This window comes from Dipodomys merriami, unplaced genomic scaffold (assembly GCF_024711535.1).
Source record: "Dipodomys merriami isolate MVZ:Mamm:240054 unplaced genomic scaffold, mDipMer1.0.p SCAF_275, whole genome shotgun sequence".
NCBI classification, from domain to species: domain Eukaryota; kingdom Metazoa; phylum Chordata; class Mammalia; order Rodentia; family Heteromyidae; genus Dipodomys; species Dipodomys merriami.
This window is the reverse complement of record NW_027204215.1, coordinates 307,767-320,669: the sequence shown is the minus strand read 5'-3', so window position 1 is coordinate 320,669 and position 12,903 is coordinate 307,767. Positions and strand designations below refer to the sequence as shown.

At 46.4% G+C, this 12,903-nt stretch overlaps 1 protein-coding gene across 1 annotated transcript in view; it reads left to right on the top strand.

The window, feature by feature from the left end:
- Positions 1-12,903, top strand: part of LOC138837749 (pre-mRNA-processing factor 6) — a 47,105-nt gene that overhangs the window by 17,695 nt on the left and 16,507 nt on the right. Inside the window, exons 9-12 of the mRNA XM_070036693.1 lie at positions 370-532; positions 5,933-6,051; positions 7,228-7,446; positions 8,912-9,034. Coding sequence (XP_069892794.1) covers positions 370-532; positions 5,933-6,051; positions 7,228-7,446; positions 8,912-9,034 — 624 coding nt within the window. The remainder of the gene's footprint in view (positions 1-369; positions 533-5,932; positions 6,052-7,227; positions 7,447-8,911; positions 9,035-12,903) is intronic.

Below are 12,903 nucleotides of genomic sequence, written 5' to 3'. Positions count from 1 at the left end.
AAAAAAAAAAAAGTATACTATGAAACCCTCTAAGTGTCCTTATACTTTACTGATAGTGGAAAGAGGGCTGTGGAGAACTGCTTCAGAATGTCAGACACAAATCAGAACTTCACAGTCAGACGTAAGGCCTGCTTTGTCCATGGACTTGTAGTAAATTGTATTATTCTTATAGAAGTGTTGTATATTTCCTTCATTTGAACATGGTAGCCACATTTCTGAGCCTTGGTATTACAAAGCAAGTTCTGGTATAGGTCTGTTTATGTCCAAGATGTTTGACTTTCATAGGATCTGGAAATTCCAGAGGCACCTGCTGATTCATTGTAACCCTCAGTCTGCACATGTCCTTACTGTTCTTTTTTGTTGTCCTAGAGTGAAGATGTCTGGCTAGAAGCAGCCAGGTTGCAACCTGGGGACACAGCCAAGGCTGTGGTAGCCCAAGCTGTCCGTCATCTCCCTCAGTCTGTTAGGATTTACATCAGAGCAGCAGAGCTGGAAACAGATATTCGAGCAAAGAAGCGGGTTCTTCGGAAAGGTGAGCCTCCCTTGAAGGTACCCATTAGTTGTACCCCGGGACTAGTGCTCTAATGGAGGTGTGTGTGTGTGTGTGTGTGTGTGTGTGTGTGTGTGCATGCATGTACACACACACTGGTCTTGGGGTTTGAACTCAGGGCTGGGGTGCTGTCCCTGAGCTTATTTATTTACTTATTTATTTTGGTCAGTTGTGGGGCTTGAACTCTGGGCCTGGGAGCTGTCCCTGCACTCTTCAGCTCAAGGCAAGCTCTCTACCTCTTGAGCCACAGCACCACTTCCAGTTTTCTAGTGGTTTATTGAAGATGAGTCTCACGGACTTTTCTGCCCAGGCTGGCTTTGAACCGTGATCCTCAGATCTCAGCCTCCTCAGTAGCTAGGATTACAGGTGTGAGCTACCGGCACCCAGCTTTTGAGCTTTTTTATTCAAAGTTAATGTTTTTCCACTTGAGCCACAGGTCCAACTCCACTATTTTTGAATAGTTAATTGAAGGTAAGAATGTCACGCTGGCTTCAAACTGCGATCCTCAGATCCTTACCCTCCTGAGTAACTTGGATTATAGGTCTGAGCCACTGGTGTAGGTATAGTATGTTTTTTTTGTTGTTTGTTTGTTTTTTTGCTAGTTCTGGGGCTTGAACTCAGGACCTGAGCACTGTCCCTGAATTCCTGAACTTCTTTGGTCAAGGGTACCACACTACCACTGGAGCCACAGTGCCACTTCCTGCTTTTTCTGTTTATATGGTACTGAGGAATCAAACCCAGGGCTTCATGCATGCTAGGGCAAGCACTGTACCACTAAACCATATTCCTAGCCCTATCCACCGAATTCTTAGAGTCAGTCTTTTTTTTTTTGGCCAGTCGTAGGGCTTGAACTCTGGGCCTGGGTGCTGTCCCTCAGCTCTTCAGGTCAGGGTGAGCTCTCTACCACTTAGCAGTTTTCTGGTGGCTAATTGGAGGTAAGAGTCTCGTGGACTTTTCCTGCCAGCTGGCTTTGCGCCTTGATCCTCAGATCTCAGCTCCTGAGTAGCTAGGATTACAGGTGTGAGCCACTGGCACCCGGCTTCTTTTTTTTTTTTTTTTTTGGTCGGTAGTGGGACTTGAACTCTGGGCCTGGGCGCTGTCCCTCAGCTCTTCAGCTCAAGGTGAGTGCTCTACCACTTGAGCTACAGCGCCACTTCCGGTTTTCTTGTGGTTTATTGGAGATAGGAGTCTCACAGTCTCTCCTGCCCGGGCTGGCTTTGAACCGCGATCCTCAGATCTCAGCCTCCTGAGTAGCTAGGATTACAGGCGTGAGCCACCAGCGCCCGGCTCCCGGCTTCTTATAGTTGATTGAAAAGTTAACACCTATCTTGATTTGCAGAAATCAACTTCTTACCTTTTTTTAGCAGAGAAAATAGTTCTTTGTGTTTTTTTGTCAGTTGTGGGGCTTGAACTCCAGGCTTAGGCACTAGTGGTCCCTCATGTCTTTTGCTCAAGGATAGTGCTCTACCACTTTGAGCCACAGTTCTACTTTTAGCTAATTGGAGATGAGAGCCTCATGGAGACTTTACTATCAGGGCTGGCTTCAAACCACGGTCCTCACATCTCAGCCTCTTGCAGCTAGGATAACAGGCATGAGTCACTGGTGCAGCAGAAAATAGTTCTTTGATGAAAGGTACATAAAGCTCTGGTTATTGGTATTACTTATTTAGAGAAGCTCTGCAGAATTATCCCGTCTGCAGTTTGGTGAATAGTCATACGTGCCTTTATGGCCAGTTCCTACTCACCACAGATTGTCTAGGTTCATTTCCAATCGGCTTGGTTTTGGGGAAAAGAGCATGTTCATGGAAGTGAGTATTGTGGTGAAATGGGAGAGCTTGTGAAGAGGTCACCTTTCAGGACTTTTACCAGCCTCACTAGGAGGGCATTTTTGGCTCTGTTGTTGGGCAGATGCTGAGGTAAAGGAGCTTCAGAACAATAGGTCTTTTGCTGCTGTTGCTGCCTCATTCCAGTCTTGGTCTGATCTTTTTTTTTGGGGGGGGGGGTCTTATCTTTCTTTTTTTTTTTTTTTGCCGGTCGTGGGGCTTGAACTCTGGGCCTGGGCACTGTCCCTCAGCTCTTCAGCTCAAGGCTAGCGCTCTATCACTTGAGCCACAGCGCCACTTCCGGCTTTTTCTGTTTATGTGGTGCTGAGGAATCGAACCCAGGGCCTCAGGCATGCAAGGCAAGTGCTCTACCACTGAGCCACCTTCCTAGCCCATGGTCTGATCTTTTCTGAGTGAGTTTTTGGAAACAGCATTTTCCTCCCTGGATGCCTGGGGGAGAGACTAGAGCTACTGCATTGAGTTGTTGGTGAGTACCTGGAAGACAGACTTCTGGAAGAGCCTTGCTTTAAAAGTGATGTTACAGCTACTTTCATGACTGCTTTGGGACTCCTTCCTATCAGGGTATGTGTCTGTGAGTTCAGGGGTTAGTCAGGCAGAACTAATCCTTGTTTAGAGAACAAGAATTGTGGGTGATGGTCTGACACTAGAAGAAACTGAATGATGTAGGGTACGAGCTTACTCTGAGCTTTAGGGTCTTCATCTAGAAAAGGGAAGAAGGATATCAGGATTTGGGTGGGTGGTATCACCTGTGAGCCTGCTGGTCAGGTGGTACCTATGGTGAGCAGAGTATACGGGATGGGCCAGGGCATAGTTCTTTTCGTTGTTGACTCTCTCTTGCTAACAGAATATATAAGAAGTCGTCCTGTGTAACTGTACTAATTCACACATTATGGACTAATAAAGGGTAGAAGTCTCCAGTGGCCATTACTGATAGGTCTCCTGGGAGCACAGATAACATCATCACCCTCAGCATACTGTTTCCTTCATATAGGGTTAGGTGGACACATGACCTCATCAGCTATTGTGCAGTCAACTCTCCAGTGTTTAGACTTCCTGATTCTGTTCTCAGGTACTTTTTTTTTTTTTTTTTTTTTGTCGGTCATGGGGCTTGAACTCTGGGCCTGTGCGCTGTCCCTGCGCTCTTCAGCTCAAGGCAAACCCTCTACCGCTTGAGCCACAGCGCCACTTCTAGTTTTCTAGTGGTTTATTGGAGATAAGAGTCTCCCGGGCTTTCCTGGCCAGGCTGGCTTTGAACCGTGATCCTCAGATCTCAGCCTCCTGAGTAGCAAGGATGACAGGCGTGAGCCACCAGCGCCTGGCTTCCAGGTACTTTTCTATGTGCTGTTTTTATGCCCCTCCCTGGAAGAAAGGCCTTCTCATACTGCTGTGGAGGAGTTACATGGGCTGAACTTTTCTTTTTTTTTTGGTGCCAGTCTTGCGGCTTGAACTCAGGGTCTGGGTGCTGTCTTTGAGCTTTTTTGCTCAAGGCTAGCACTCAATACCACTTGAGCCACAGCTCCACTTCTGCCTTTTTTTGGGGGTAAATTGGAGATAAGCTTTTCAAAGACTTTCCCTGCCTGGGCTGGCTTCAAACTGTGATCCTCAGATTTCAGCCTCCTGAATAGCTAGGATTAGTGGCGTGAGCCACTGATGCCCAGATACTGTGTCTACCGAAACTAGTATTCTCTAAATGATGAGTTAAAATTTTTTTAAATCTCTCCACTCCAGTTCTAGAGAATTGACCCAGAGCCTCACATACGCACTTTGACACTGAGTTATACCCACAGGCCCAATTTTTAAAATATTAATCTTTTTCTTTTTTTTTTTTTTTTTCATTTTATTTTGTGCTAGTACTGGGGCTTGAACTCAGGACATGGGTGCTGTCCCTTAGCTTTCTCACTCAAGGCTGGTAGCTCTACCACTTGAGCCACAGTCTACTTCTATTTTTTTTTTTTGGGTCCAGTCATGGGGCCTGAACTCTAGCCTGGACGCTGTCCCTCAGCTCTTCAGCTCAAGGCTAGCACTCTACCACTTGAGCCACAGCGCCACTTCCGGCTTTTTTCTTTTTTTTGCTTGTGTGGTGCTGAGGAATAGAACCCAGGGCCTCAGGTATGCAAGGCAAGCGCTCTACCACTGAGCCACCTTCCCAGCCCCTCTATTTTTTTTTGGTGGTTAATTGGAGATAAGTCTCATGTACTTTCCTACCAGCACTGGCTTCAAACTATGATTCTCAAATCTCAGCCTCTTGTAGCTAGGATTACAGATGTGAGCTACTGGCACCTGGCAAAAAATCTTAAATCTCTCTCTCTTTCTCTCTCTCTTTTTTTTGTCAGTCATGGGGCTTGAACTCTGGGCCTGGGCACCGTCCCTCAGCTCTTTAGCTCAAGATGAGCACTCTACCACTTGAGCCACAGTGCCACTTCTGGTTTTCTGGTAGTTTGGAGATAAGAGTCTCATGGCCTTTACTGCCTGGGCTGGCTTTGAACTGCGATCCTCAGATCTCAGCCTCCTGAGTAGCTAGGATGACAGGCGTGAGCAACGCCTGGCTGCTCAGCATGTTTTTGATGTTTATTTGTACTGTTGCCTTTTCTACTAATGTGCCCTTAGTGATCTTTAATTACTTTCTTGCTTTCTGGTACTCAAGATCCTCTGCTAGCCAGATGTGATGGCTCACACCTGTAATCTTTTTTTTTTTTTTTTTTTGCTGGTCATGGGACCTGAACTCTGGGCCTGGGCGCTGTCCCTTAACTCTTCAACTCAAGGCAAGCGCTCTACCACTTGAGCAGCCATAGCGCCACTTCCAGCTTTTTCTGCTTATGTGGTGCTGAGGAATTGAACCCAGGGCCTCATGCATACAAGGCAAGCACTCTGCCACTGAGCCACCTTCTCAGCCCCACACCTGTAACTACCCATGACACTGAGGTCTGAGTATTGAAGTTCAAAACCAGCCTAGGCAGTAAAGTCCATGTGACTTAACTCTGATGAACAATCAAAGAGCCAGAAGAGGATCTATTGCTCAAGTGATAGAGTACCAACCTTGAACAGAAAAATTAAGGGACAGCACCCAGGCCCTGAGTGTGCGCGCACACTCACGCACACAGACACACACACGTATACACACAAGATTCTCTGCTTCTATCTTTGTCTCTGTTTCTAATCTGAAAAGATTTACAAAAAGAACATATCTACAGCCTTGACTGTCAATAAGGGGGAATCCATCTTAGCCTGTTGGCAGCGGTGCGCCTCCAACATTAGCCTCCTGACTTTTCCTCCCTGGGTACTAAGGTTTGTACTCGGGGTCTTGAGCCTGCTCAGCTTACTTCTATACGACTTGAGAAATGTCTCTAGCAGTTTCTTGCTGCTTCTTTTAGAAATGGAGTCTTGTGGAATTTTCTGCCCAAGCTGGCTTCAAATTGCAATTTGTGACCCTCCCTATCTTACTCTCTTGAGTAGTGAGGATTATAGTGCTGGTGCCCAGCTAGCCTTCTGCTTTTGTTTCCCATTCCTGTGATCTGGGTTCTTGTTTGACCTTTTGCAGCCCTTGAGCATGTTCCAAACTCAGTTCGCTTGTGGAAAGCAGCCGTGGAGCTAGAAGAGCCTGAAGATGCTAGAATCATGCTCAGCAGAGCTGTGGAGTGCTGCCCTACCAGTGTGGAGGTGAGTCTGTTAGACTCTGAGCGTCCATCCCCACCAAGGAAGGCCTGAGTCAAGTTCAGGATCTGGGAGTGGTGTATGTGGAGTCTTCTGCTTACCCAGTTGTGGTTCCTGGCATTAGAAAGTAATGTGAACTCCAGGACAATGCAGCATCTACTAGGCAGGGTGGAAGGTGGCATCCGTTAGTCATGCTATTGATGAAAGTGCAGAACAGATGGTGGGCATGCAACACAGTACAGAAATACAAAAACGAATCTTTGCTCATCACTGATCACTACAGAAAACTGCATTGGACGCTTTCTGGGCCATTCTTTCTATTATAGCTAGCGGGAGCTGTGTTGAACAGTGGCATTACTGAATCTTCCTGCCAGCCCAGCATGGAGTCAGTTCTGCCCAAAAGCCAGTGGGATGTCATTAGTTTGAGCATTTTAGTTCATGGCTTTTTGTGCAGTGATTTCTGTCAGGTCTTCTGTCGGGAATTATCGTAAGGGGTATTGTGAAATTCTCTATAAACAATCTTACTTTATTTATATAAAAATAAGTAGAGGGTCAGGCACCAGTGGCTCATGCCTGTAAACTTAGCTACTCAGGAGGCTGACATCTAAGGACTGCTGTTCAAAGCCAGCCCAGTCAGCCTGACTTGTTTGTTCAGATGAGATCTTGCTAACTTTTTGCTGTGCTGGCCTCAAACTGCAATTCTCTTGATCGCTACCACCTGAGTAGTTGTAATTACAGTTATGTGCCACCATGCCTGTTTGTTTTGTTTTGCACACTAGAGTTTGAACTAGAGACCTTATACTTACTAGTCAGTGCTTTACCATTGAGCCACATCCCCAGCCTCTTTGACAGGGGGACTTTGTGGAGGTGCCATGGCCATGCGGTTGACTGGCCTTGTGACTACTTCAGCACTTGTCCTCCCTTTCTCTGGTGCTTTTTTTTTTTTTTTTTTTTTTTTTTTGGGTCCGGTCATGGGGCCTGAACTCTGGGCCTGGGCGCTGTCCCTCATCTCTTCAGCTCAAGGTTAGCACTCTACCACTTGAGCCACAGTGCCACTTCCCGCTTTTTTCTTTTTGTTTATGTGGTGCTGAGGAATCGAACCCAGGGCCTCAGGCATGCAAGGCAAGTGCTCTACCACTGAGCCACCTTCCCAGCCCCTTCTCTGATGCTTTCTTTGTGTAGCTCTGGCTTGCTCTGGCGAGGCTGGAGACTTATGAAAATGCCCGCAAGGTCTTAAATAAAGCTCGTGAGAACATTCCTACAGACCGGCACATCTGGATCACAGCTGCAAAACTTGAGGAAGCCAATGGAAACACACAGATGGTGGAGAAGATCATTGACCGGGCCATCACTTCCTTGCGGGCGAATGGTGTGGAGATTAATCGTGAGCAGTGGATCCAGGTAGGCTGCTTTAAAAGGTGATGTGGGCTGGGCGACGGTGGCTCACATCTCATCCCAGCGGTTCAGGAAGCTGAGATCTGAGTATTGGTTCAAAGCCAGCCCGGGCAGGAAAGTCCATGAGATTCTTATATCCAGTGAGCCACCATAAAACCAGAAGTGGCGCTGTGGCCCAAGTGGTAGAGTGCTCTCCTTGAGCTGAAGAGTTCATGGATAGTAGCCAGGCCCAGAGTTCAAGCCCCACAACTGACCAAAAAAAAAAAAAAAAAAAAAGGTGATGTGGGCTAGACACTGGTTGCTCAGGCCTGTAACTCTAGCTGCTAAAGAGGCTGAGATTGGGGATTGTGGTTAGAAGTCAGCCTGGGCAGGAAAGTCTGTGAGACTCTTATCTCTAGTTAATCACCAGAAAACTGGAAGTGGTGCTGTGGCTCAAGGGTTAGAGCACAATCTTTGAGCAAAAAAGCTTAGGGATAGTGCCCAGGCCCTGAGCTCAAACTCCATTACCAACAACAACAAAAGAGATGTGGTTGGCTATGGTTCTGCATGCCTGTAGTCCTATCCGTGAGGGGCTGAGGCAGGAGAATTTGTGAGTTTGAGGGTAGCTTGGCTACATGTAAAGTAATATGAGCCACATACTGAGACTTTGTCTCTGCTCTCTGTTTTTCCCCTCTCTATTCCCTCCTTTCTCCCCCTCTTCCTTTCCCTTCCTTTCTCCCCCTCCACACACACACACACACACACACACACACACACACACACACACACACACACACACACACACACACACACACACACACACACACACACACACACACACACACACACACACACACACACACACACACACACACACACACACACACACACACACGAGATGTTCTTCTGCATGTTGAGTTCTCATATGAGGTGTAAGATAGCATTGAAGATTCCCAGTCAGGCAGAAGAAGCTCATGCTCATTGACTTTGTTTACTTATTGCTACTGTTACTTTTCTTTTTGGCTAATACTGTGGTTTAAATTCAGGATCTCCTGCTCTTGCTTGTTTGTTTGTTTTGCTCATATCTGGCACTTTACTACTTGAGCCATGTCTCTAGTCTGGCTTTTTGCTGGTTAGTTGGAGATGGAGTCTCTTAAGACTTTGCTGCTACAGCTAGCTTTGAACCATCATCCTCTCAGTCTCAGCCTCATGAGTAGCTAGGATTATAGGTATGAGCCACCGGTGCCCACCTCTGTTGTATATTTCTTTCTTCCTTTAAGCTACAAGGTTGCTATTTCTGATGTTCTCTGTTCCTGTATGTGCTCCAAATTTCTGATATGTCATTTCCCTTCTGCCTTTATCATTTTTTAATTGTCTTGTTTTTGTTTTTGTCGATTGTGGGGCTTGAACTGTCCTCTTGCTGTCTCGTCTTCAGTACCTCAAACTAATATACTTTAAAAAAATTAAAGCACAATTTTGTGTCCCTTTTCAGGATGCTGAAGAGTGTGACAGGGCTGGAAGTGTAGTTACCTGTCAGGCTGCCATGCGAGCTGTGATTGGGATTGGGATTGAAGAAGAAGATCGGAAGCACACATGGATGGAGGATGCTGATAGTGTGAGTTTGCCTTCATAACTAGGGTTTCCGTGAAACACAGTAGACTCTTGAGACTAGCAGACTGTTCTAAAAGTCTTTGTATGTTTGTTTGTTTTTGTGCCAATACTAGGGCTTGAGCTCAGTGCTTGGGTGCTGTCTTTTAGCTTTTTCACTCAAGGCTGGCACTCTGCCACTTGAGCCACAGCTCTGCTACTTAGAACTGTGATTTTTCAGGGACTGGGAATATGGCTTAGTGGTAGAGTACTTGCCCTGCATACATGAAGCCCTGGGTTTGATTCCTTAGTAACACATAAACAGAAAAGGCTGGAAGTGGCGCTGTGGCTCAAGTGGTAAAGTGCTAGCCTTGGGCAGCAGAAGTTCAAGGACAGTGCCCAGGCCCTGAGTTCAGAAAGTCTCAGGACTGGCAGGAGAAAGAACTGATTTCAGATCTCAGCTTTCTAAGTAGCTAGAATTATAGGTGTGAGTCTCTGGTCCTCTCTCACTCCGGGGTTTTGGTGGTTGATTAGAGATAAATCTTAAAGACTTTCCTTCCCCCAGGCTGGCTTTGAGCCATGATCTCAGTCTCTTGAGTAGCTAGGATTACAGGCATGAACTACTAGTGCCTGGCTTTTCAAAGTAAATGTAGATTTACAGTTTTTGATGAATTTGAGTTCAAGTGAAGGAGTAATATTTTGAATTCTTTTTTATTTATTTATTTTTTGGTCCGTCGTGGGCCTTGAACTCTGGGCTTGAGTGCTGTCCCTGCGCTCTTCAGTTCAAGGTGAGAGCTCTACCACTTAAGCCACAGAGCCACTTCTGGTTTTCTAGTGGTTTATTGGAGATAAGAGTCTCCCGGACTTTCCTGGCCAGGCTGGCTTTGAACGTTGATCCTCAGATCTCAGCCTCCTGAGTAGCTAGGATTATAGGCGTGAGCCACTGGCGCCCGGCAATATTTAGAATTCTTACTAGTTAGGTATATTACACAGAATGTATCCAAGGTCATACAACAGATATCCCCAATCCAGGACCTGGGTGTGGGTTGGACTACAACTTCCATAGCTATTTACTTAGATGACATTGGGTTCTCTTGCATTCCTTGATTTTTGATACAAATGACATTAGGTTCTCGTGTTCCTTGGTACAAAATTTAATTTTAGAAAACATTCTAAGCCAGGCACCGTGACTCACTAGCTACTCAGGAGGCTGAGATCTGAGGACTGTGGTTCAAAGCCAGCCCAGGCAGGAAAGTCTGAAACTCTTATCTCCAGTAAACCACTAGAGAACCAGAAGTAGCGCTGTGGCTCAAGTGGTATTACACTCGCCTTCAGCTGAAGAGCGCAGGGATAGTGCCCAAGCCCAGAGTTCAAGCCCCACGACCAACAACAACAAAAAAAACTTCTATAGCTGGGCACTGGTGGCTCACACCTGTCATCCTAGCTACCCAGGAGGCTGAGATCGGAGGATCATGGTTCCAAGCCAGCCCAGGCAGGAAAGTCTGTAGCTCAAAGTGGTAGAGCCCTAGACTTGAGCAAAACAGCTCAGAGACAGCGCCCAGGCCTGAGTTCAAGTCCCATTGCCAACTAAAACAAAAAACAAAGCATTCTGCATACTAAGATTTTGTCTCCTTTGATATTATTTCCTAAGACTAAATTTCAAAAGAAAGATTAGAGCCAGGTGACGGTGGCTCATGCCTATAATCCTAGCTAGCTACTCAGGAGGCTGAGATCTGAGGATCTCAGTTCAAAGCTAGCCTGGGCAGGAAAGTCCCCGTGAGACTCTTACCACCAGAAAACTGGAAGTGGTGCTGTGGCTCAAGTGATAGAGCGCTAGCCTTGAGCTGAAGAGCTGAGGGACAGCGCCCAGGCCCAGAGTTCAGGCCCTACTACCAACCAAAAAAAAAAAAAAAATTATAGGACCAGCTTGATTAATACAATTAATATGAGGCTCTCTCTGTAATTATATATATATATATATATATATATATATATATATATATATATATATATATATATATACATATGTATATATATATATTTTTTTTTTTTTTTGGTCTGTTGGGCTTGAACTCTGGGAGGCACTTTGAGATACTGTTCTGTTGTTATCAAACTTGACCCACAGTTTGAAGTTTTGAGCTGAATCCATTATGACCACAATGTTTGCTACATAATGATTTTCTAAGTAGATTTATTTTACTTTTTTTGTGGGGTCAAGGACAGAACTAGGGATTGGACCCAGGGCTTTGACCATGCTAGCCAAGTGCTTTGTCATCACCAGCCCTTAAATACTGTTTCTTCTTCTTTTTTTTTTTGGTGCGAATTCTGAGGCTTAAACCCACGGCCTGGACACTGTCCCTAAGCTTTATTTGTTCAAGGCTAGTACTGTACCACTTGAGCCACAGCTCCATTTCTAGCTTTTTAGGTGCTTAATTGGAGATAAGAATCTCATGGATTTTTTTTTTTTGGCCGGTCGTGGGGCTTGAACTTTGGGCCTGGGTGCTGTCTCTGAGCTCTTCAGCTCAAGGCTAGCACTCTACCACTTGAGCCACAGCACCACTTCCAGCTTTTTCTGCTTATGTGGTGCTGAGGAATTGAACCCAGGGTCTCATGCATGTGAAGCAAGCGCTGTACCACTGAACCACCTTCCTAGCTCTGAGTCTCATGGATTTTCCTACCCAGGCTGCCTTTGAACAGCAATCCTCAGATCTTAGCCTATTGAGTAGCTTAGGAATACAAGCATGAGCCATCAGCACTGGGCTTGAGTGCTTATTCCTTCCATCTGGTAGGGTAAGGGTTCTTCCCCCTTCTGTTTTTGTTTTTGTTTTTTTTTTTGGGTCCGGTCGTGGGGCCTGAACTCTGGGCCTGGGCGCTGTCCCTCAGCTCTTCAGCTCAAGGCTAGCGCTCTCCACTTGAGCCACAGCACCACTTCCGGCTTTTTCTTTTTGCTTATGTGGTGCTGAGGAATCGAACCCAGGGCCTCAGGTATGCAAGGCAAGCGCTCTACCACTGAGCCACCTTTCCAGCCCCTTTTTCCACCTTCTGATTCACAATGGTCTGTTATGGTCTGTTAAGTTCTATGCTCATACCACAGAGTTCAGGGACTAGCCCTTTGGCCTGCAGGTGTCATATGTTTGATAATATGTACTTCATTCCTTAAGGAAGCCCTCAGAGGTAGTGGTTGTATAAAGATTTTTTTGGGGGGAAGGGTCTGGTTGTGGGGCCTGAACTCTGGGCCTGGGCGCTGTCCCTCAGCTCTTCAGCTCAAGGCTAACGCTCTACTACTTGAGCCACAGCGCCACTTCCGGCTTTTTTCTTTCTTTTTTCTTTTTTTTTGGGGGGGTTCTGGTTGTGGGGCCTGAACTCTGGGCCTGGGCGCTGTCCCTCAGCTCTTCAGCTCAAGGCTAGCACCCTACCACTTGAGCCACAGAGCCACTTCCAGCTTTTTTCTTTTTGCTTATGTGGTGCTGAGGAATCGAACCTAGGGCCTCATGCATTGCAAGGCAAGCGCTCTACCACTGAGCCACCTTCCCAGCCCCCGGCTTTTTTCTTTATGTGGTGCTGAGGAATCAAACCCAGGGCTTCAGGCATGCAAGGCAAGCCCTCTACCACTGAGCCACCTTCCAAGCCCCTTTATAAAGATTTTTTTTTTTTTTTTTTTTTTTTGTCGGTCATGAGACTTGAACTCTGGGCTTGGGTGCTGTCCCTCAGCTGTTTAGCTCAAGGCAAGTGCTCTACCACTTGAGCTACAGCGCCACTTCCGGTTTTCTAGTGGTTTATTGGAGATAGGAGTCTCACGGTCTTTCCTGCCCGGGCTGGCTTTGAACCTCGATTCTCAGATCTTAGCCTCCTGAGTAGCTAGGATTACAGGTGTGAGCCACTGGCGCCCGGCCCTTT